The 24,005-nt window shown below is 43.9% G+C and overlaps 1 protein-coding gene across 1 annotated transcript in view; it reads right to left on the reverse strand.

The window, feature by feature from the left end:
• Window positions 1-24,005, reverse strand: part of LOC136578962 (cadherin-6-like) — a 327,675-nt gene that overhangs the window by 84,579 nt on the left and 219,091 nt on the right. Inside the window, exons 3-4 of the mRNA XM_066579187.1 lie at window positions 12,734-13,028; window positions 609-728 (exon numbers count right to left, since the gene is read on the reverse strand). Of these exons, the coding sequence (XP_066435284.1) occupies window positions 609-728; window positions 12,734-13,028 (415 nt within the window). The remainder of the gene's footprint in view (window positions 1-608; window positions 729-12,733; window positions 13,029-24,005) is intronic.

The raw sequence follows: 24,005 nt of genomic DNA on the forward strand, positions 1-24,005 counted from the left end.
ATGTGGTGATGTCACCTGTGAAGGTGCGTTGCTTGTGGTAAGTAGTAATCCAATGTGGTGATGTCACCTGTGACGGTGTGTTGTTTGTGGTAAGTAGTAATCCAATGTGATGATGTCACCTGTGATTGTGTGTTGTTTGTGGTGAGTAGTAATCCAATGTGGTGATGTCACCTGTGATTGTGCGTTGTTTGTGGTAAGTAGTAATCCAATGTGGTGATGTCACCTGTGATTGTGCGTTGTTTGTGGTAAGTAGTAATCCAATGTGGTGATGTCACCTGTGAAGGTGTGTTGTTTGTGGTAAGCAGTAATCCAATGTGGTGATGTCACCTAACGCTGTGAAGGTGCAGAGCTTTCCTTGCTCATTCTGAGGTCCTATTTCTCGTTCCCAGAGAAGCTATTTTGTGTACAACCCTAATTATATTCCAGCTTTGATTCTCAGCTTCTAATAACGCTGGTGTCATGCTTACAGATGTCTTGCTCGATTGAGTTTGTCAGTTTGTGCAGGGTGGAAAATGTAATCTCTTTCAAGTTTTGTCTGGTCTGTCCTAGCTTGACTTAACATGTCATCTTCAATTACAGAAACAAAGACACAGCGAAGGTCTTCTGACCTGTCTCCGACTCCACCGAGAAGTACGGCTGTCCCTGCAGAATACTGTACACCACTTTTGCACTGTTTCCATAGGTCGGATCGTCTGCATCATTGGCTGTGACTTGAACGACAAATGTCCCTGCAACGCAAACAGAAGAGATGGCGGTTTAGTGAGAAGAAGAAAGGGTTTACAAAAAATAAGAGAGAATTAAAAGGAAAGTGAAGACAGAAAGAATGAGGAAAAGAAATGAATGAAGGAGGCTGAAAGTGACAACATGAGAGCGAACAACAGGAAAGTGGAGAGATGAAAATGACATGAAAGACGAAAGGAAAGATTGTGGTGGAAGAAAGAAGCAAGTAAGGGAACAATCTGAGTGATTAGTAAGTATAAGATAAGCCTGACCTGTACATCAATTATCAGCCGCCTGTCGGCTATTATATTATTGCTAGGCAATGGGTAATTATCCTCTTCATTTGATATTATTAGGTATCCAGTATAATTGTATAGTATCAGACGGGGGATGGACTGTGGTCGGGACAGCGGCCAGTTACCGCTTACTTTGTCTGCCGGAGAGGTCAACCTTCCACACGGCCCTCTATAACATATCCTTCTCATTACATACGGACCCTCCGATTATTCCACTTACAAGGCCTTATGATGGGGGGGGGGGGTCTTTATGACTTGTGCTCTTTCTCACTTTCCCAGGGCTCATTCACACGGGCGTATGTATGTGCGCAGCATATCACGCCTGTATTTTTTTGCTCGCGTAACATGCTATGTCGAATTGAGATTCACATCGCAATATTTAGACAAGAGTATTTTTCACATGACTTTTGGTCACATGAAAAAAGGCAGCATTTCCTATTTCGGTGCATTGGTAAGGCAATGGGGTTGCATAAATATGCCGCGTACATACGCAAAACCGGCAGATTTACTGTGTATCTGTGCAAGCAATAAGTGAGCCTACTGGCACGTGTATTCATGTAGGCAGGGTGAATGCAGAAGACCCGATATACGCAGCAAATAGGTGCTTTTCGGTCCGATAATACAATGCGTATTCACAACCCACAATAGGCGTACGCCCGTGTGAACTCGCCCTCATGTTTGCAGATCTGGGTTCTAACCTCATATCTAATAGGAACTCCCATTTAAATAAGGCCGGAGTCACACTGACATATTTGCACTGTGTATAACGTACAAAACATTTACGCACGCCATACGCAGTGAACAGAGCCCAGTTATCTCGATGGGTTCATTCATAGAAGCGTATTTTGTGCAGATACTTTGGCCGCGCAAAAAGCAATATGCCGTGTGCTCTATAATCCTGTGTATTCGTGCCAGGAAAGAGAACATATTAACTAATTACACTAATTGCCCATTTCAACCAATGGTAGCACGGCTGCGTGGGGGTTTTTTGAGCGCAAATGTGCATGATTTGCATGAGCAAAAAATACAGTAAAACACGCATAAGTGCATGTAAATGTGTTTTCGCCCATGTGATGTGACCTAACGGTGCGTGTCTTTTAATGTATCCCTTAAGGCCTAATTCACACGAGCGAATGCATATTTACGTACGCATTTGTGCCACATTTTTGCGGAATGGTTTTGTGTATCTCTGCCCTTTTTGTTTTTTGCAAATCATGCACATTTGCGTGCGCAAAAACCCCCCACACAACCGTGTTCCCATTTACTGAAATGGCCGATCAGTAATTAGTTCAATATGTGCTACTTTTGTCCGCAAATGATAATTGAGCGCGCCGTTTATGTTACTGCACAAACCATAAACGTGCTCAAAATATGTGAATGAACCCAGTGGCATCAATGGCTTCTACTCTCTGCGTATAGCGTGCGTAAATTTTTCACGTGGAAATGCGCGCTCGAATGCGTCCGTGTGAATAAGCCTTTAGATACAAATACGCAGCATCATAGCATGCAGTTTGAGGAGAGCGTTCTGTATTGGCACGCGGCGGGTGCGGCGGGCCGTGAGGACGCTTCGGTACTGAATGTATTCCAGCATCCAGCACGGCGTGACGTTCTGTCCGCTGGTGCGCGCAGCGTGAGACGCCGCAGTCCTGCATCACCTCCATCCAACAGCAGACGTTATTCTCAGGACGGAGCGGGGAGGTTTTACTCTGCCGAGTCTCCTACAAGCTTGAAAAACGCTTCGAGGAGTCAAAATGTGACTCTTTAGTCCAGTGGATAACGGAGCTGTCTACATGTGAATTAGGAAGCAGTGCTGGGGATCGCCTCTACTTATTCAAGAAGCAAGATGTGACGAGTCTTTCTAGTACTTTCCTAAGAAACTTCTATTAGCAGATGTCTGCGGCTCCATAGCTCAGCGGCGTACCGGCTGGGATTACAGAGTCTGACCGTAATACAGCAGCAAGAGCCGACTGCCACCCGCCGCCAATGCTTCCGGTGGTAGGTGGTTGGCAGGCAGTCACCACCGTGGAAATGCTTCATTCCTGCAGCTATCAGCTGAAACGCAGAACATCTGCTGCGCGGAGATTTTAGTCGCTTCCCCTTCCCAGTAGCGGACAAAGCCTCTTTGCCCTCGAGGCGGCTGGCATTTTCTACGTGGCATTAGAAGCATTTACTTGGTGGCATCACAGAGATGCTGCAGATCTGCAGTTTGTAGGCTGAGAGTCTGCTGGTCCACTACATACGGAAGAATGATCCGCTAGATTGCCTGTCTGCCATTGAAGTTCACTGATTTCTGACCCAGCTTGGGATAACATGTAAATCTCCTTCCTGATGGGCTCCTAGCTATCGGATAAATCCCCGGATCAAACCCTTCCATTAACAGCAGCCCCCCCCCCCCCCCCCGTGGTATTAGGTGTGTCCACACCGGTGTCTACGGCGGCGTTCACATGCTGCTTCTTGCTGCATCCTGCCTTTTCGTCTCTAGGTTCCAAATAAATCCCCCAAAATTGTATTCAGATGGAACCCTGGACAGACCCAGAGGCTCTAATGTGCCAAGCATAGACCATTTTCTGTGTTCGACGTGTTTCCATTTCTTTCTGTCGTATGGAAGGAAATCAAAGTATAGCCGAAGAAACGGAAACCACTTTAGAGACAGAAGTTTTCTACTTTAGACACATCAAACTCTACAGTTCTGTGCAGGGTTCCATCTGAATACTGGTTTGGGGGAATTCAGATGGCATCTCAAGACGGTAAGGCTGGGTGTAGCAAAGAATGCTATGTTCAATAAACACCACAGCAGTTTTTGGAGCAAACTTTTGAGCTACAGGGGGGTGGAAGGGGAAGGCCTTGTTATTTGTACAGTGCCGCATTATTCCGGAGCGCATTCAGGTAATCTATTTATTACCCCCCACTAAGCTGGGTGCTCATTTTACCGACCCCAGAAGGATGGAAGACTGAGTCAACCTTCATCCGGCTACCTGAACCATGCATGGATTGAACCTGCAACCTTCAGGTTGTGAGTGCCTAGGAATGCATTCTGCTGCCTTAACACAGCTACAGCTGATGGAATGAATATATTTCTCATTCCTTTTAACCTTTTTGGTTTGGCTCAAATAAACTGCTAAAAAACTGAGTTTTTTCATTATATTAGCCACTATCCATTTTTAGCCATGACCAAATCCAGTAGGGGTCATGTGCCATAACTTAACATTTAGTACCAATGGGTATCAAGACACCCAATTTGTGCTACGAAAACACCTTAAACTAGGGAGACACCCGGTTGGCGCATAGGTTATCAGGTGCCAGTGCGGTTGCCCTTCCTAGTTTGATGGGTTAGGGCTTCAGTTGTGGGACCCTCAACGATCAATCATTTATGATACATAATGTTAGCTGTGGAACGCAGAAGAAACCCCAAAAGCACACAGCCTGGGCCGGAGGCATTACTACACACCTAATATCCCTGCAGGCATGTTTTAGATTTACCCGTACATGTTAAACACAAAAGAGTTAGTAAAGCCATAATCCACCTATAGAGCTTTACAGAGAGGTTTCCAAATTACATCTCAATGGAGGGCGAGACTACGAAATGTTCTCTCCAGAAATAAATCCTTATAATTTACTTTTCTTCTTACTGTTACTTTCAAAGACGGAAGACTTCACATTGTGAGAAAGCTCTCAGACTTACCACCTCTATAGGAGTACGTCTCATTGAATTATAGCCTCCGGCATTAATGCGCCATTCTTGCTGTATTAGATGGTATGTTAAATTAACCGGCCATACTCGGGAAGGTTCATACCCCACTTACATTCCCATTATACTGCTTAGTACATCATCTAAGATAGACATCTTTGCACAATCGCTCATTAGGCTGCGGCGCATCGTTACGCTCTTCAATTTCTAAAAAAATAAAATAAAAATAATAAGGATCTTTTTTTTTTTTTTTAAACCAGGAAAGCGTCCCCTTCTCAGAAATGTTCCACATCCGCGGCTTGTGATGTGCAAGGTTAAATGTGTCAATCAGATAATGGATGAATGCAGTGACATATGGTGAAAAGTAGGCTAATGCACAGATAATTATGAAATGAGTTTTATTCATGTGTTGGAAAGGGCATAATTTGATAAAACGTATTAATCCGGCCCCAGTGCGCCCGGCGGGAGGTGTATACAGTATATAGGATGCTATGCACTAGTGCAAAATGCATCTGTGCTCATGTAGGACTTTACAGGGCCATTATGCTAAAAGCTGGCTTACGGCGTCTAGCCCCTCCAGCAGAAAGAGGTCCTGTCAAAGTCAATACCGTCGTCAGAACATCATATTTGATGTCCTCCTAATTCCTAGTCATCCATAGTAAGCAGGGGGGTAAGGGCCCATTTCGTAATGGGAACGCCACAGTATGGAAGAATGAAAAAAGATCTAAGCAAATCCGAGGCTCTCGTTCAGACAAGGCAATTCTCAGCCTAATACAGTGCTTTAAAGCTGTCTAGATGAATCCGATGTGCATCTGTCTTCCCTGGGTCATTTTTCTGCAGTAAATCATTACTTCTGACAAATCTGCGCATCGCCCAGGAAGGAAAATATATAAATATTTCATCTTTGTGCAATGATTACTGCCACGAGAATTTATGCTCAAAGTATACGGCCCAATCAGGGAATATCCAGACGTATACAGATCGCTAATAACATCGGCAGCATCCTTAACCAAAAAAAACGGAATTTACATTAAATGGTTCAAAGAGTAAAGTATGCCTGTGTGACCAGCGAGTCATAAGAAACCGAGGAACAGACACTTATGTGCACTTGGGTTATTATCTCTGCCTACAAAGGCAGCCCTAATGAGAACTAATTATCTACTCTTCTTTCCTTGCTGCAGTCTGGAAGATCAACGGATCCGATATGTGGGACTAGGTTCTCCCATTGTTCCTCTGTGTTGCTACATTTTAACAACTGTCATCATAAGAGGAGATACACAGTTGTGAAAGCTTTGTCTTTGAACACTTTTATCAGCCCATTAAAAAATCTTTCTTTGTACAATTTGCCGTTTCCTTTTAATCTTTGATTACATGTTTCATTATCCCGATTTATGACAGTTTGGGATTTTTTTTTAACTTGTCTTTTTCCAGCTTTCTGTGGTTTTTATTGTTTTTTTTTCTCTTCTTTAATTGCCAAAGCAAGGTTTGTGACAAAGTAAAATAAAGTTCTAGAAGGAAGTTATAGTTTGTGGTGAGTCTAATGTGACAATCCAGTTAAAATGATCTCTGAGCCAGTACCTATAGGAGAAGCTTGTCTCTTTATTGTCCTCAGTTATTGCAGCTTGCCGGCTTCTTAGCTCAGTTCCATTAGGGCAGAGCTATGATCTGTGACTACACTTTATCTATGTGTCTATAGGGGTCTGAGGCTCTCATTAAGGCTTCAGGATGCTGCTCTCTCCTTCCCTCCAGCTTTGCCTCCTTTGATTTCACATCTTTTTAGCTTGGTTCCATTAGGACAGAGGTGTGTATACAGGGAGACTGCAGTAGTCTGAGCCACGCCCCCTGTGCCATCACTGGTCCCAGCTGCAGCTCTCCACCTCCCCATGCAGGTCTCTTGATTGGCTGTTGTATAAATACTAGCTAATCACAGACTCAGAAGGACATCGGTGCAGGGAGAGCTGTTTTCCAATACAGTAAGGGCAGAATGATCATAAGGCACAGACTGCTAAACCACATGTGATAAAAATAAGATGATTAGGTACTAGACGTGTACTGAGGGAAATGAGCGCTTTATGTGGCTATTGAACAGCGATAAAACATCGGTTGGAAAACCACAACCATCTGAGGCATTGGATTCCAATGCATTCATTCACATGGGCGTTTTCGGTCACCAATTTTTCATGCTTGACCTATCTTTTGCTGAAAAATGCTGTAAACTCCCATAGACTCCTAAGGGAGCTGAAAAAAAAGGAGTGGGAGGGGTTTGCCTGTGTCTGACACTCGGAAAAGTAGACAGCTGTCTTTATTTAAGCATTAAAAGTCATTCTGGGGATTTCTGCCGACCAACGGAATTCCGCACTGCAGAGTATTTTTCACGCAATATGCCCGTGTGAATGGACAAGGAAACGCTAATTAATCTCGGGACTCGATCGTGGCTATTCTTCATTAATGTGATTTTCGGCTGCAATGCAGCCAACGTACCGGGGCATCGCCTGTGTGCATGAGTCCGACAATATACGCGACCATCTGAGACATTGGTTAGGTTGCACCATAAAAAATGCAACATATGTGACCGAAAGACGCGCCGGCGAATATACAATGGGTAAAAAGATAGTTTTGGTACTATCTTTTGACCGATATACAGCGGCGGCTCCCACAGACTCCTATGGGAGCTGGAAAAAAAAAAGAATGAGAGGCAGTTTAGCAGCGTCCAACGCAGCAAAAAGCTTACAGGTGCCTCTGTGTAAGAAGTCATTCCGAGGATTTATGCTGAGCAAGGGCTTTCTGGGGTGAGATATATTTTTTCGCTAAAAACGTTGCACTTTGTCGTGTGAATGGACGAGAAAACACTAATTAAGCGCAAGACTTGATCGCAGAAAATCGCTCATTCATGTGAATTTACGGCAGGGACCAGAGAATGCAAAAATGCAAATGCTCATCTGAAAGAACCCTAAGGGTGCCTTTACACTGGCGAGAAATCGCAAAATTATGAAGCCAATGGCTTCCAACTGCTCCCTTCACATGTGCGATGTTTTAATGCTTGTGATGCAGCGTGGATGTCCTATCTTTTTGCGATCTCGCCCACTGCTCCCATTGGGTTCAGTGGCAGCAGCGCCCACCCCATTGAAATCAATGGGATCCGATTGCTGAAGGAATCCCCTGCTGCACATCAATCACATCCCGATATCGCTCTTGCCAGCGTGCCGGAGCCCGAAGGGTGCTTTTAGACTGGACTTTGCTAGCCCGTTCGCTCGTGTGCAGCCTGTGTAGACCGACAACCGTTCAGTATCGTTCCGTCTTGCCCATTCCCATGTAACTCTGAAGGATTGCTGTTTACACAGAACGATAGACGATGATTGTTATGCCTGCAGAGAATGAACGACGAGCGATAAGTCAACCATTCCCGTTCATCGTTCCGTCGTTGGTTGTCAATTATTATTCACTTTCGCTCGTTTGAACTACTTTTTGAAGGATAATCGTGCCGTCTAAACGCCCCCTTAGTGAGGGCGGCCCGGGAGGGTCACTGACTACTGGATATTATTAGAGATCGGCACCTAAATCCAATCACACTGGAGACAAAGGTCATTTTGCTGTGCTCTGCCAATGTCATCCCAGTCCTTATTACACTAATGGAGGCCCCAGTTAGCACTGATTAGTCTGATCGTCATTTCTATGTATGTACAGGTTGGATATGATGATATATACATGTCTGTGACATCAGGCTGCCGACAGGCCGAACAAACTGAAGGGATAAACCTCATGGGTGAATTTATAAAGGTGTTTGCAGAATTCTGCAAGTCCCACTTGTGCAAAAATTTGCAACTTTTTGGCTTTTTTTTTTACTAATTCTCTAATCAGTCTGCAGGAGTTTGGCTCACCTATTTCTATAGCACTTCAGTTGAGAAAGTGGAGGTTTCCATCACTCTATGTAATCAGCCATTGTCATGGAGAAATCCTCCAAGCAGTCCGCTGTCTCTATTAGATGTCCTACGGATACTGTCATAACAGAGACCAAAAGCTGACTTACAAAAGCTTAAAAAAATTCTGAAAACACAGCACTACCAGTGGGGTACACAGGGGGTGGACAAAAATATGGAAACACTGTACAAAGATGCACGCCTTAAAATTGGTCTCTATGTGTTTTATCAAAATATGATTTATACGTCCGTGCAATTTGAGTGGAGGTAATATGACACAGATGGAGCCGAGCTGAACTGAACATCTGCCTGAGCAACAAGGTCTCATTGGTTGGGGGTTTGAACGACTTTGCTGCTATTACCAGATGCCTCCCAAAACCACCCAGAGCAGGGCAAGAGGTGAAGAAAAAAAACAAATTTGGTAGGAAAACTCTCAGCCAAGCAGGGATTAAAAGGGCAGCTCAGTGCTAATGATTAAAATACCATGCATTGCACAGGGTGTTTCCATATTTTTGCCCACCCCCCGTATTTCTGATCCAGCTTCTGTAGTAGCAGATTGATTAAGCTTCCGTGCCACTTTTCTTCTGTCATCTCAGTGGCAATTGTTTTCTTGGGCAGACAGACTAGTTGCTAGAGGAGCTGCTGTCTGACAATTCCGTGGTTGTTAGGCAGCACATCCCTAGCAACTAGAGCTTCGGAAATGATTTATCTGTTCAGCTACAAGCCGAGGGTAAATGCAGCGCAGCAGCGTGTTATGTTCCACTTCAAAATGTGGTAATAATCCGATTAAAACAATAAATACTTTTAAATGGAAAATCGGATTTGTGTATAAAGTTAATTTTATTGTTTGTTCACTCTATAACCCGCCAGCTTATGTCATTATATTGTGTGACTGCAGATAATCGGCCACTATGAAGGATGACCACACGTGCAGATTTAAGGGTGCTTTCCAGGCTTTTACTATCGATGACCTATGCTTAAGACAGATCATCAATACTTGATGGGCAGAGGTCCACCGCTCGGGATCCCCGATGATCAGCCGATCCACCGGTCCCCGGTCAGTGCAGTGGGGGTAGACATCGTCATCAGTGGTCAGGAATGGAGGCGTAATAGATGGTTTCACTCTCACTGAAATCAATGCCTGCTATTACACATCTGCATCTGTCCCTAATGAGGAGCTGGAGGTGTAATAGGAGGCTGTGCTGCTATTGAATGGGAGAGAAGCCTACACTACACTTCCGGCTCTGACACTGATGACGACGTCTACCGCCACCGAGGTGCAAGTGGGTAGGGGGATCAGCTGATTGGTGGGGATCCCGAGCGCTGAACATCTGCCCATCAATTATCCTGAGGATAGGTCATCAATAGTAAAAGCTCGGAATACCCTTTTAGGAATTTTTGGGGACATCTCATGCTAAGCTGAGTGATAAGAGTGAAACTTGCCACAAAAACCATACTGGGAGGGTCCTTTGGGTTAGAAGACAACTTTTCGAAAGGCAACTTTTTTTTTAAGAGAATTGAAATTGAAAAAAATCCTTCTAGCTAAAATCGCAGCCCCCTCCCCCGCCCACCCCCCATTGCTTTGAATTGTTTTTTGCTTGATTTGCTTTCAATTTTTAAGAAACTTGTAATTAAAAATACAACAAAAACATCACAACCTCAGAATAGGTCATCAATTGCTGCTGATCGTCTGGGGACTGTTAGCGCTAAAACGCAGTGTGCGGAGCAGAAGCAGATAGCTCCAGCACAGTGTAGTGGCCGCCGCTGGTAATTGCAGGTGCAGCTCTCATGGATTTTAATGAGGATTAAGCCTGCAATTACCAGCGCAGCCCATAAACCGTGTCGGAGCCGTCTGCTTCTGCTCCGCACACTGCGTTTTGGCGCTGGCGGTGGGCACTCGAACAGCTGATTCCTCTGCAGTTACCATATCCTCATATTAGTAAAGAGCACATAAGGAAGTCTATTCCTGCGTTAGCTGGCATCGGCCGTCCGGCCATCTGTTGTGTTTATCTACAGCTCAGAATGCTGTAAAGATCTAACAATAATACATTAGCAATCCGCTTCTCATTCTTCCCCGAACCCTCATTGGTCCTCATGTTTTTCTTGCTCTAGCGATGGCGTATCGCTATGACATGTGACCATGTGGGACCCGGGGAGCATCAGCATGGGAGTGGCAGGGGTTGGTAAAGTGAGTACAATAACTATTACTGACTGCCTATTGATCCCTTCACAGTATTTATATCCAAGCACTAGTCATTAATCGAACGCAATACGTCTTTTGATGGCGCCCATTGAAAGGCTTTATATTGAAGCGCCATCTTTTGACGGCGCTGCATCAGAAGCCTGGCACAGGTCTCCCGTATCCGGGAGAGCGGGTGCCCAGCTGTCAAGAGGACAGCCTGGCACCTGATATAACAGGTAGAGAGCAAAAAAACCGCTAAGCCTTGCTGTTTAACCCTTTACATGCTGCAATCAGTGCAACTGCAGCATGTAAAATGCTGACAAAGGTCGGGTCTCCCTCTCTTACCCATCGGACCCACACAATGTGATCACTGGTTCCCAATAAGTTGCTATGGCTCACAGGAGGCTTGAATATGGCCTCTAGGTCTATCCACTAGGGTGGCTTATGAGGCTTCATTTGCTTTCTAATATAGAAGTATAGTCGTGCGTTAGAAGAATGATAAAAGATGGTGATATTCAAGTCCCCTAGTGGGACAAAAATAAAAAGTTAAAAAAGTATAAAAAATAAAAGTCAAGACCGCACATTTCACCCTTTACTTTGTAGAAAAATAAACAATAAAAAACTATAAAAAAACAACTATAAAAAAATTCATGTGTTATTGCTGGATTTGTAATAACCCGGAGAAACAAATAAGTACATTAATTAACCAGCACAATGCGTGTCATGAGAAGAAAATGCAAAAAAGGGAATAGAAAATGATCAAAACGTTGCATGGATCAACAAACCATTAAAAAGTACAACTCACCCAACAAAAAAAACCTTTCAGAGCAACGCTGACAAAAAAAGAAAAATATTAGGGGTCGTTGAGTGCAACAATAAACAAAATATACATGTAAAAAAAGGTGTGAAAAAGTTGGAAAAAAAGCTATATAAATTTGGTAATGACATAATCGTCCGGCCTGCAGAATTAAGCCAACATGTTTGTACTGCATGGTGAGCACCGTTACACAGAAAAACTGAATGGCCGATTTTCTTATCTTGCCTCTAGAAAAAATGGAATGAAAAGATTCAAATGTTACACGTTCCCAAAAATTATATAAATGTAAGCTAGAACTCCTGCAAAGACCAAGCCCATAGGGCTCCTTCACACAGCCGTGTTGTTACAGTGCATTCTGGGTACGAGTTCTCTGCACGTACCAATTTGCCATGGGGTCCAATACTGCCGATCACACATATTACGTGCGCAATAAAGATCGCAGCATGTTCCATGTTGGCGCATTTTATGCGCACATACACGTCAAGATAGTGCATGGCCATCAGTGCGTACTTGCCGCATGCTGCGCGACTGTCACTGGCGAGCAGCACACAACAAATAATGTACACATGCAGCCGGCCTTACAGAGCTCCGTTGATGGAAACATAGCTATGCTATGGCTCTTGTAATGCGGCGACGCAAAAGCAAATCTAGAAAAAAAGTGCTTTTTGTGCATAAAAATAGCAAAACATGAAAAACTGCATAACCTTGGAATCACCGGGATTGTGCTGACCCCGAGAATACTGTGACCACATTACTTGTTTACACACTGAAATCTAAAATACAAAAGGATAGAATTTCTTTTTGTCCCCAATCCCCCTTAAAAAAATAATAAAAGCTATACACTACATTCTATGTACCCCAAAAATGATGCCATTAAAAAATACTATTTGTCCCCAAAAAAACAAGCCCTCATACGGCTGTCAACAGAAAAATCAAAAAGTTGTGGCTCCTGGAACGCCAGGATAAAAAAACGGAAAAATTAGTTGGTCCTTAAGGTGCAAACAGGCTTGGTCATTAATGGGTTAAGCAAATATCAAACAGATGGACAGCTGAACAGACAGAACTTCTACCTGCACACACATATATATGTGAATAAACGGCGGGCGCACTCACCCACTTCTGACATTTCTGGCACGGTGGCAGAGTAAACATCCTTGGTGAATTTTGGCTCATTGTCATTAATGTCATGGATCTTGATGACAAACTCAGATTCGGGCTCCACAGGTCTTCCCGTCTTCTTGTTCACAGCCTGGGCACGTAACACATATGACGACTTCTCCTCCCTGTCCAGACGTTTTGTAGCTTGGATGTCGCCAGTATTTTCATTGATCACAAACACATCCCCGGCTCCGTCTCCAGAGAGAATGTACTTCAAGGATCCGTCCCCACCATCCTGATCGGAGTGAAGCTGGAATAAAAGAGGCATCATTAGTATCCAGGGTCAATCTGCTCAAGGGAAGACTACTTACAACTACTTGTCAGCATATACACTCCATACATGGCTTCATATATACAGTGTAACAGAGCCCTAAACTCCTCATTATTCCGAACCTCCCACTCCGGCCTCCAATGACTTTTCCCAATGTGATATGTCAGACAGTTAAGTTAATTCTCAACGCCCAAAGTTTTAAATGTTACCTAAAACCCATCTTTTCAGGGAGGCCCACCACATTCCCTAATGGAACTCTTCTTCACTTTTACATTTAACCTGACCCCCTTTATCTTTCTGTTTCCACCACACATCATACACCCTGATACATGCACTTACACAGGTACCGGTACTGGTGAGTGGCTCATACAACTTTATGTACACTACCCTATTGATATAAGAGATGGATGGTCCATTGCACAGAACATGAACTTCTACCTCTGGTATCACCCCTATTTCCTCATAGACTGTAAGCTCCTGTGCACAGAGCCCTTAATCCTGATGTTCAAACGGTCTACTGGATTAGCACTGTATGTAATGTCTTACTTTGCCTATGTTCAATCTGACTTCGGCCGCAGTCACACGGTGTTTTGATGCACAAATTTTTGAACGCATCAGTTATGCGTTCAACAATTCGCGTGACCAAAGTGGGCATCACGGCGAAAAAAACGCTGCTAGCAGCGTTTATCTGCTCAAAAAGAGCGCTGCCCGCTATCCCCTGCTGCAGCTGTGACAGCTGCAGCAGGAGATTCCTTGAATGTGAAGCCCCTGGATGCTGTCACATCCAGGGGTTTCATCTGTGATCAATGGGGCCAGCGGCAGCTGCAGCGGCCCCATTGATATAAAGAGAACATTGCGGGGGGTAACAGCATTGTCGCAGTATTCAGGTAAAAATGGGACTCCCCGCTGAGATGAAGAAAAGAGGAGAGAGATGTTTTCCATTGAATTCAATGGAGACGGCAATACAGACGGCTCCATTGAAAGCAATGGGCTGCTGGCCAGCGCTGCTGTGATTTTCGGGGAAGGGCTTAAAATATAAGCCCTTCCCTGAAAAACATCCCTAAAATGTGTAAAAAAAAAAAAAATGTATTGTCCAGCTGGCTCTTATCCTGCACTTCTCTGAGTAGTATTCAGCAGGTGAGGATTTAAAATCCCCGTCTGCTGAAAGAGCTGCCTCTGATTGGCAGAGCACTGTAACCAATCAGAGGCAGCTCCCAGCTATTGAATGACAGCTGAGAGCTGCGTCTGATTGGTCACTGTGCTCAGCCAATCAGAGGCAGCACTAGCCCATTCATGAATTCATATTTGACTCCGATCTTTCCTTCATTCCCCATATTGAGTCACTAGCTCACTCGTGTCACCTACACCCCCAAAACATCTCCAGAATCTGCCCTTCTCTCACTGTGGAGGCATTAAAAATCACATTGTGTCTCCTATACACTCTCAACTTGATTACTACAACTCATTACTGATGGGTCTTCCACTCTCTAAAACGGCAGCAGACAGGGATTACTTCAGGGTATGTCCACAGGGGGCAGAATTTGCTGTGGAGTGTCCGCAACAAATATTCTACAGCACAAAATATGGGTCAAACCCTGTTCACATGGCTGCTAGTACAAATGGCACGGATTATCTGTGTGAAATGTCCATGCAGAACTTTGCTGCAAAGCTGCCCCGTGTAGAAACCCCTAAAGTCTGCAGCAAATTGTTAGAAATACACAGCAGCTTTGTTTTCAGCATTTTTGTCTTTTTATGTCATTTTAGGTTGTTGTTAGCTGTTTATTTGTCCATGAGCCTCGGCAGTCCTAACGGCGAGCTCCCTCCGTGTTTTTCGATTTTGCGCTGCATCTTTCAGTTTGATATCAGGTTTGACAGCATCAAGCCATTGTGTTCTCTGACGGCCAGATCTTTTGTCACTGGTCTGTGAACTTTTACAAACATCTAAAAGAAGTAAAAAAAATTGTGTGTGAAGAAAACCTCATGGACATTTCACATAGGACGGAATATGTCCTCCTGCAGAATATTCAGCCCAAAATCCGCCCTGCTAACATGCAGATTTTGGTGCGGAATTGGAAATAGCAGAATCCTGCTAGCAATTTTGCATGAAAATCCACAGTTAGGCCTCATTCAGAAGAGCGTGGTTTATACTCTGTTACAACAGCGTGTAAACCACACTTCTATAACAACCAATAGGTTGCTATGGAGGCGCTCACACAGAGCTTTTGTACCAGTGCAGAATCTCCGCTGCTAAAAAAAAATAGGACAGCGAGTCCCGACTCACCTGTCAGCTCCGTGCTGTGCCACTGTCCATGGTGCTGACAACAGGCTCCTATGGGAGCCATGGCAGCACTCTACCTGTAGCACGGACATGTTCACCATAGAATTCCTGCATGTCAGCAGCGTGGTTTACACGCTGTTGCAACAGCGTGCAAACCACGCTTTTCTAAACGAAGCCTCAGAAGTGCGGATTTTGGTGCGAAATTCACAGACGGCATATTCCGCCAAATATTCTGTCCCACGTGAAAGGTCCCTTAGCAACCAGCAGGGCTTTTATATTGTTGCAATGGGAACAATGTTACATTTACTAAAAAAATAGGGGTCTTCTTGGGGGAAAAAGAACCTTTGTATGTAAACCCTGAGCTAATTAGTGGCTGATAGCACACAGTTCATTTTTACAATTAGGCTACTTTGTTCTTTTTTTCAGCTTATTGATTTGCCAATGACATTCAGGCACCTTCCAAGCCTGCAAGGGTTAAGCACCCCTCCAGCAGCTCCTTGTGATCTCCTGCAGTATATGGATGGCTGCAGCAGATGTGATTTGTTTACTCAATAACTAACTAACAAAGGTCATAGTCCCTGTCACAAAATCCATGTACGGTATATCCCCTAATTCCACCCTTTTCAATCTCGCTCTGAACGTGCATAATCAATTCTCCAGCTTGTGCAAATAAAACTTGCACGACGCTCCGCGGCTTCTTCTTCCTTTATTTTTGCAACAATAGCAGAAACAATCATTTCATAAAGTTTCAAAGAAAGAGACAATCAATATATGGACGGCGGGATGGGATTTCAGATAAAATATGTCTCTGCTTCCCGTCTCACATCAGCACTTTCCAATCTTATGCTGAATCCTCGATACAAAGTGCAAAACAACTACATCATATTTAATGCTGAGATCTTCGTTAATAATACTTTTAATTAAGCATTGATTGCAGAGGTTTTCAGCTTAGGTAAAAATATATGTGGAAGGAGGGGAGAATGTAATCTTCATTAGTTGCCAGTAATTGTATGCGGGTTTACTTACGGCCTCCAATATAATAATAGAATACACAGTCTGTGTGCGGTTTATAATACTGTAACAATTCTCTAAGCAAATTGGTAGTAATGGCATGGCTGAGGATGGCAGGAGGAATCGCTTCGTTAGCAGGTTTAAATAGTAGTCCTTCAGTCTTTCAAACAACTTGAGGGGAGGGCTGATTGTTTGCCCAGCTAAACACAATGACTCATTCAAAAGCCAATTCGCCTAGCACCTCAATGGGCAATCCACCTAGTATCTTAGTAGGCAATCCGCCTAGTATCTTAGTAGGCAATCCGCCTAGCACCTCAGTAAGTAATTTGCCTAGTACCTCAGTGGGCATTCCATCTAGTGCCTCAGCAGGCAATCCGCCTGGTGCCTCAGTAGACAATTTGCCTAGCACCTCAGTGGGCAACCCAGCTAGTGCCTCAGTAGGCAATCCACCTGGCACCTCAGTAGGCAATCTGCCTGGCGCCACAGTAGACAATCCGCCTGCTGCCACACTAGATAATTCACATCCTGCCACAGTAGACAATGAGATTCTTCGCATAAACACTGGAGCAAACAATCATCCACTTATCTTTTCTATGTCCACTTTACATATAAACATTACCAGAGGACCCAGAAAACGAGGGGGGAAAAGGATTTCCAACAATTATCTTTAGGTATAAACGCTCATCATTTGAGTCGTTCGTTCATGTGTTCAGACAACAATCATTGTGTGTAAACAGGCCCCAAGACATCCCCAACGGAAACCCTATCTGAAACGTTGATGCTGACACACAGTAAGAAGGCACTAGGACCCAGAGACCAGAAAACAACTGAGCAGTAAAAAAGCTGAAACTAATGGAACAGAAGCAAACTGAAAGCATGCATTTTTTTGAAAACCCATTGAAATTAAAAGGGGAAAAAACTGAAATGTTGATTTCAGATTTAATTCCGCTTCTCTGCTCCAGAAACGGAACAGAGACAGAAAGCCCTTAAATGCAAACGTAGACTGGCCATTATACTAACTTCACACGGGCAAGCGTGACATCGGACTGTGAATCACGGCCTGATATCGCGCGCGCCATCATGCAATTTTGCTGCATTTGCGAGGCGTTTTTGTAACAAAACCGCCTGGCATCACTTTGGTGAAGTAGCGATCCTCCACCGCAGCGGTTTACAATAGGGGAAGTCTTACATCATGTGCACCTAGTATGTGGTGCCGCGAGTCGTATACCGCGGTGCGATGTGGAAAACATCGCTCATGTGTATGACCCCGTTCTAAATAATGGTGTCCTTATTTGTGTGAGATTTGTGCATTTTCACAACACACAAATCTCACATGATTTTCTTGCCTGCGTGAAGCCGGCCCAAACCGTATCAGTAATCAGTGTACTAAAATATGTGGTTTCCAATGGTTGGCCGCAGTAGCTCCTTAAACCCCCTCAAGAGTCATATGAAATTTGTGAAAACCCTCCTGAAAGTGTCACTTTTTATTGCAGATGTTGAATTCTCTGTCATATAAATATATTTGGGGCAGAATTTTGTGCATTTTTAACCCTTTAATGACTTAACTAATTTTAGCCTTAAGAACCAGTAAGTCATTTCCTCTTTACGCGCCAGGGGTCATGACTCTTATCTTTATGGTCAATCTGTTTATAAGATACAAAATAGCAAAACAACATAGAAATGTAGTCAAACAAGACAAAGAATGCAGCATATTACAGAGAAACAGTACCAAAGTCCCATATTAAACCGGTCTTACGTGATATCACAAAGAAAGCAGGAAAAGAAGAGGGTGCATAGACAGTGTCACGATGCATGGCCCGGGGGGCCGAGCACATTGCCACCATAATAATGTGCATACTGAGAAAAGGTAAGGGAAGAAGAAAGAAAAGAAAGAGGAGAGCATCTACTAGAGACAGATAAGGAGAGCAGACAATGGCAGGGGCAACATGCAACAAAACAAAAGAGGACAGGAATAGAAAGGGAAGAAGGAAAAAGAAGAGAGGGGTGAGTTGTGGAGAGCTGCTCGAGACATGAGGGGTCTAGTCAATCACGTTCTGGACGCCTAGTGAGTCCTGGAAGCCAATCGTAAGCATTTATTGGGACAGTTTAACGTTTTTGCCCTGTGCCATGCAAGCCAGGGGCATGTAGTGGGACAGCAAAAAAGAATCGCCCTATTCCGTTTTTGTAATCGCCATCTCTTGGGAATCAACATAAGAAGCTCTCCTTGGGGTGGGGGGGGGGGGGGGTGGGGAGAGCTTATAAATTCGGGATACATGATGTGCGTCAGCCTTGTCTCTTGTAAAGAGACCCTCAAATTCTGTTACATCCGCAGAGTAACGTCTGCTAGTAGTAGAAGATTTCACAAGAGGTAGTAGTCGGCATTCACACTAGCGAAAAGAGTGTGGAGAAATACTGGTGTGAAGGCGCAACCCTGTAAGCTACTAGGAGATTGAGGTCCAGTATGTGATGGTGGAAGCGCTTAGTTTTATTATTTGACTAAATAAAAGAAAATTAAAAAAACGGCAAGTGAAAATATGTTTGGGGGACGAGCCCCGGCTGCAGTACGGCTGGGTTAAACACTGAGTGATATGTACAAATAAATAGTGGAGGAGTGATTACCAAAGAAAGGGAATGGAGGGGGAAAGAAGGAAGAGGGGAGGGGAAAAATAAACAAAATTCATATGCATAATGGAATCTTCAGAAAGTATCAATAAATACGATAAATAAGAACATAGATACAAATAATGATAAAATATATATGACAGCCGGTCCACGTAAAATGACATAAAAGGTATACAAAGCAAATATCTGTTATAGAATAGGATGAAGACAAATCAGGAGTCTAATAACAATCTTGATGATGGCATTCACACTAGAATAGAGTAATATCGGGGACAACATCCTGCAAGGCACTATGGGAAGGCAGAGAGCCGCGTGCAACAACTTGACATAGTCTCACAATATGGGCAGATTTCCAGTCCAGGAAAGTGCATGCGTGTTGTGCCGGAACAGAGTTATGGAGGCACGGAGCTAAGGGTCCATGTGTCCCAAAGAGTAAGCCTCTGCCCACACGCAGAGGAAAAGTAGGTAGAAGGAGGGCTGTTTGGTCAGTCAGCCGCAGCCAGCCCGGCAGCTCATGTACATGAGGCCCGCTCAAATGTTCCTCTAGGTCTACCCATTGCTCTACATTCCTGTAATAGTGAGGTCATCCTTGCATCTCTAAGACGTCTTGTATTTTATAGGACCCAATCTCAGGCACATATAATGTATTGGATAACTGATTCATTTTTTGCTGGGGCAATGGGGAAAAAGCCATGTCCCCATTGTTTTTGGGATTTATTTTTATGGGGTTCACAGTGTGACCTAAATATTGTTACCTTTATTCTGCACTCATTACGATTATGACAGCAGCAAAGCTATGTAGGTTTTATTATGTTTTACTAGGTTTGCACAAAATTTACAGAGCACTTTTAATTTTCCGCCAGCAGAGCTGTATGTGGGCTGGTTCCTTGCGGTACAACGTTAGACACTGTTGGGACTATTTTGAGGTATATATGTGTTGATTATCTTTATTCCTGTCTAGCTGAAGCAAGATAAACAGTAAATGGCTATTGTGGCACCCTGCTAGATAGATAATGTATTATTTTACAGTATGGATTTCTGTGGATGTGGCGATAGCAATCATGTGTGGGCCTTTTGCTATTCTTCAATATTTAACACTTTGTGTAAGGGGAAAAAAAGCTTTTAAAAATGTTTAAATACCCTGGTCAGCAATGACTGTGCCATCTGCAGGGTTAAACAGTGTAGACCAGTGATTAGATGAGCAAGCCTTTATTTTTTCACTCTTTTTCTGGAAAAAAACAACATGTGACAATCGGAGAGTAAATGTGCTCTTGGATTGATAGAGGGTTAATGTCACTCCTCTTCTGAAAAGTAAAACAAAACCATGTGGGACAATCAGAGAGCAAATGTGCTCTTGGATTGATAGAAGTGATAAATTCATGTCACCCCTCCCCTGAGACAGGAGAAAGGCAAGAAAATCACAGAACCTCTCTGCTGCCCCTGGTATCCCCTATCCCTCCCTTTCTGCTCTGTACACCCACTGAAAAGTGACAGCCATAAGTTCTGTATTCCCAACCCCACTTTAAACAGCTGTAGCGCTGGTTCTCTAAGGACTACCACCATGAATGGCTCTAAAATGATGCCAAAAGTTTGCCGATAGCACTGATGGAAACTGAGATACAGTCGTTTGAATTAGAAAGAGTTCAGTTCGCCCTAAACTGTAATGTCCTCTTTCTGCAGAACGCACCGAGCTCGTCCTAAACTGTTGGGGGTTTAATCATCCTAGAACTGCTTTGTACAACCTTTATCACAGCCCCACTATTGCATTTTTTTTTTTACACACATGTTTTTCCTCCACTGAAGTTAATGAGTGACCCCCCCCCCCCCCCCCCCCGAATGCACAGAGAGCCCAGGTTGTACAAAGTATATAAGATCCAGCCGGCAAATGATTATTGATGAGAGTTCTCATACAAAGACATGATAAGCTGCAGGGAATTTCATATTCTCCACCACTCCCCAGTGAATCTGTGTTACTAAAAAGACTAGATGTGACAGAAATTTGTTCCATTAGTCGTAACGAATTAAGGACTTTTTCTTGGTTGTTACTGATTAAACTCTACAATCATAGGATTTAATCAGACATGGTACAAGAGCATGTACCTGCTGTAATAGCCATTAACTGGAGTTTGCAATAGAGAGAATTATCTCACAATGTTCGCTCAGAGCCGTATTTCTACAGCAGTGTCTGGATCAAGGGAAACTACACAATGTACAGCAGGTTTAAAGGGAATGTCCACCTTTTAAAAGGGATTTTGGACATTTTTTCTATTGATCAGAGGGGGGCTGCTTTTCAGGATCCCCACCAATCAGTTGATCTCCAGACCGGCTCCACTATCAGTACGGGCAGCAGAGGAAGCAGAATGCATTGTCTGTTATGCAGCGGCCTGAGTTGGTAGTGCAGGTGCAGTTCAGGATAAGTCATCAATAGATGATTAGCAGGGATTTACTGCTCAGGATCCCCACCAATCAGCTGATCTCCAGACCGGTTCTGCTATCAGTACGGACAGCACACGAAGCAGATTGCGCTGTCTGCTCTGCAGTGGCCTGAGTTGGTAGTGCAGGTGCAGCTCCTATTTAGCTCAATGGAAACTATGGCTTCTATTACACTTCCAGCTCTGACCGCAATGTGATGGAGCTTCCAACATCTGTCTCGGATGCCCTAAGTACAAGGGCTCAGATCAGCGAATCGTCGAGGATCCTGAAGATAAGTTATCAATAGTGCTAGAAATTAGGAAATCCTATAATGTATTGTGCATATTCTTATTAATCTTTCTATAGCCCCAACATATTAAATAACACTTTATAAATCAGAAGACACATAAACAGACACAATCAGACATTACATACAGCATGAAGACCCTTTCACATCTGTCCTGGGGCTCCAGGTGATGTCTGCTGTTTGGCTCCGTCCTCAGAACCGGACAACAAAAGTACTGGATCCACCAGATTGGCCCCCAAATGACTATAATGGGGTCCGTCCAGCTTCCGGTAATCTGACTGGCATTTTACTGGATGAACTAGAACTGCCTGCAGGATTGAATGAGCTTATAATAATGATTTCAGGTTGGGGATGTGAGCGTTAAAACTAGTGTAAATCAAAAACAATGTAGCCCAATGGTGTTTATGGGGATAATCTTCATATTAGTGCAGAATTCACAGGAAACGGCTGTAATTACTATGTAGCATTTATCGTTACTTTATACAGTTAGAAGACTTATGTTTCAGAATGTGTTAAAGGAGAGGAGGTCTCAGGGCTCCGCCGTTATCTCCGTAGAGCGGGACGTAAGCAGAATCTTCTATCCCAGCGAGGTCTAGCAGATAACATCAACCATTGTAGCCGGAATGTAATTCTGCTTGTAGAGAAGCCACATTAACTGATGCTGCTGTATGTGGGCCGCAGTACATGGCTCCTCTCATAGGGTACTGCAGTGTATGTAAATCTGAAGGGTTCCATGCGGCCCAGATATCCTCTGCAGGGAACGAGGCCCGCAGATTATTGACCTGCATACATTTCAGCTCCAGATTGATTTGGTTTATAATGTGCACTGATATTGATCAGAAGAAACAAGCTCAGCATCTCGTACAGGTGGATTGCCTTCTCCGAGAAAGCTGCGCTTCACATTAAGGAATACAGTACTTGAGTCGAGGTAATTAGGTCTGTAATAACCATTTAGACAATTGGCGCATGCACTAAACGCTTGCAGCTAATGTTTACTGATGCCAGGAAGATGCACTAAGAGGTAAGGGCCGAGCACTTGACTTTACATGTGCTTGCGAGATCCATGACCCGCTAAGTGAGCTCCATGTCATCCCGTTCTTTGGCTTCTTTCTTAAATGTATTTTTTATGCACATAATTCCTTTCCTTGCAATAAATAGGTTTATAGTTGAAGGTTATTAAAACGACCCTCCAGTCCTGGAGAAACAAAGATGGCTGCACGCTTCTCTGACTACCTGATGCACCCTGTGTAGCACACTACGGCCGCCTTCACGAGGGCCACATTCACTGCAGAAAAGCCCGCTGACGCATAACACATTGACATGTTTGGTGACAAAGTCTGTGTCGTGTGGTCCAGAGTTCCCCGATGCTTCCTATTGTGTAGGTGCGGTTGGTGTCATCCATGCCTGTCCATTTATTACATGCCAAGGGGTTGTGTGAGACCTTAATAAACATAAAGTGTCTATCAGCAATTAACTCGTGTCGCGCTGGTGGGCTGGATCCAGGGCAACCATACCCCGTAACGTCTATCTATGGTCACTGATGTAAGGATTTGAGTTTTTTAGAAGGTAGAGAGCTACTCAGGCTACTAATCCATTGTGGAACAGATGGAATAATATTGTTCACTGATTTGTGTAACCAGCTTGAACCTCAACAGATATCCCTTTTGTTGGCACGGTATCAAGCCACTGTAGATGTGGACATATAAGCATGGTGCAGAATATATAATTGTGTGTCTCTCTCTGGATACCTCGGTGAGACTTTCTTGGATACTCTTCCAATTGTCAATGAGAACGTCACCCAGGATCAACTCTCATTTGGCTTTGCTTTGTAGGAGAACTGTATCTTCATGGTGTGCTACAAGCCTGGTAATACTACCTCCAGGACTACCTTTCATAATTAGGGTGGGTATGTAGACATTTTGCCTATTAATTCCTGCCAGGCATCCAAGCATGGCAGCCCTGGGAGTTTTCACTAAGCCCAGGTTGCCACAGAAAACCATCGGAACCCTTTGATTGTGTTTCAGGGGGATGTGATTAGGTGCCAGAGGGGAGCCAGAGGGCCTGAACCCCCTCCAGCTAGCTGAGTAGACCCCACAGTCAGCATCTGACAGCCAATGGGAATGAAGCCTGCCCCATACAACCTCTGTGACCACATAACATATATTATATTTACATTATGCAGTTGGAAGGGGTTAATACATGAATTGCTATGAAGTTTATTTGCAATATTTTAGTAGATGGGACGTTAAAGAAGTAGCCAAAGTTTAATAATAACATTAAATTAAGAACTTCAGACACAAGTTCTTGGCATTATTCTATTTTGTTC

This window comes from Eleutherodactylus coqui, chromosome 9 (genome assembly GCF_035609145.1).
Source record: "Eleutherodactylus coqui strain aEleCoq1 chromosome 9, aEleCoq1.hap1, whole genome shotgun sequence".
NCBI lineage: Eukaryota > Metazoa > Chordata > Amphibia > Anura > Eleutherodactylidae > Eleutherodactylus > Eleutherodactylus coqui.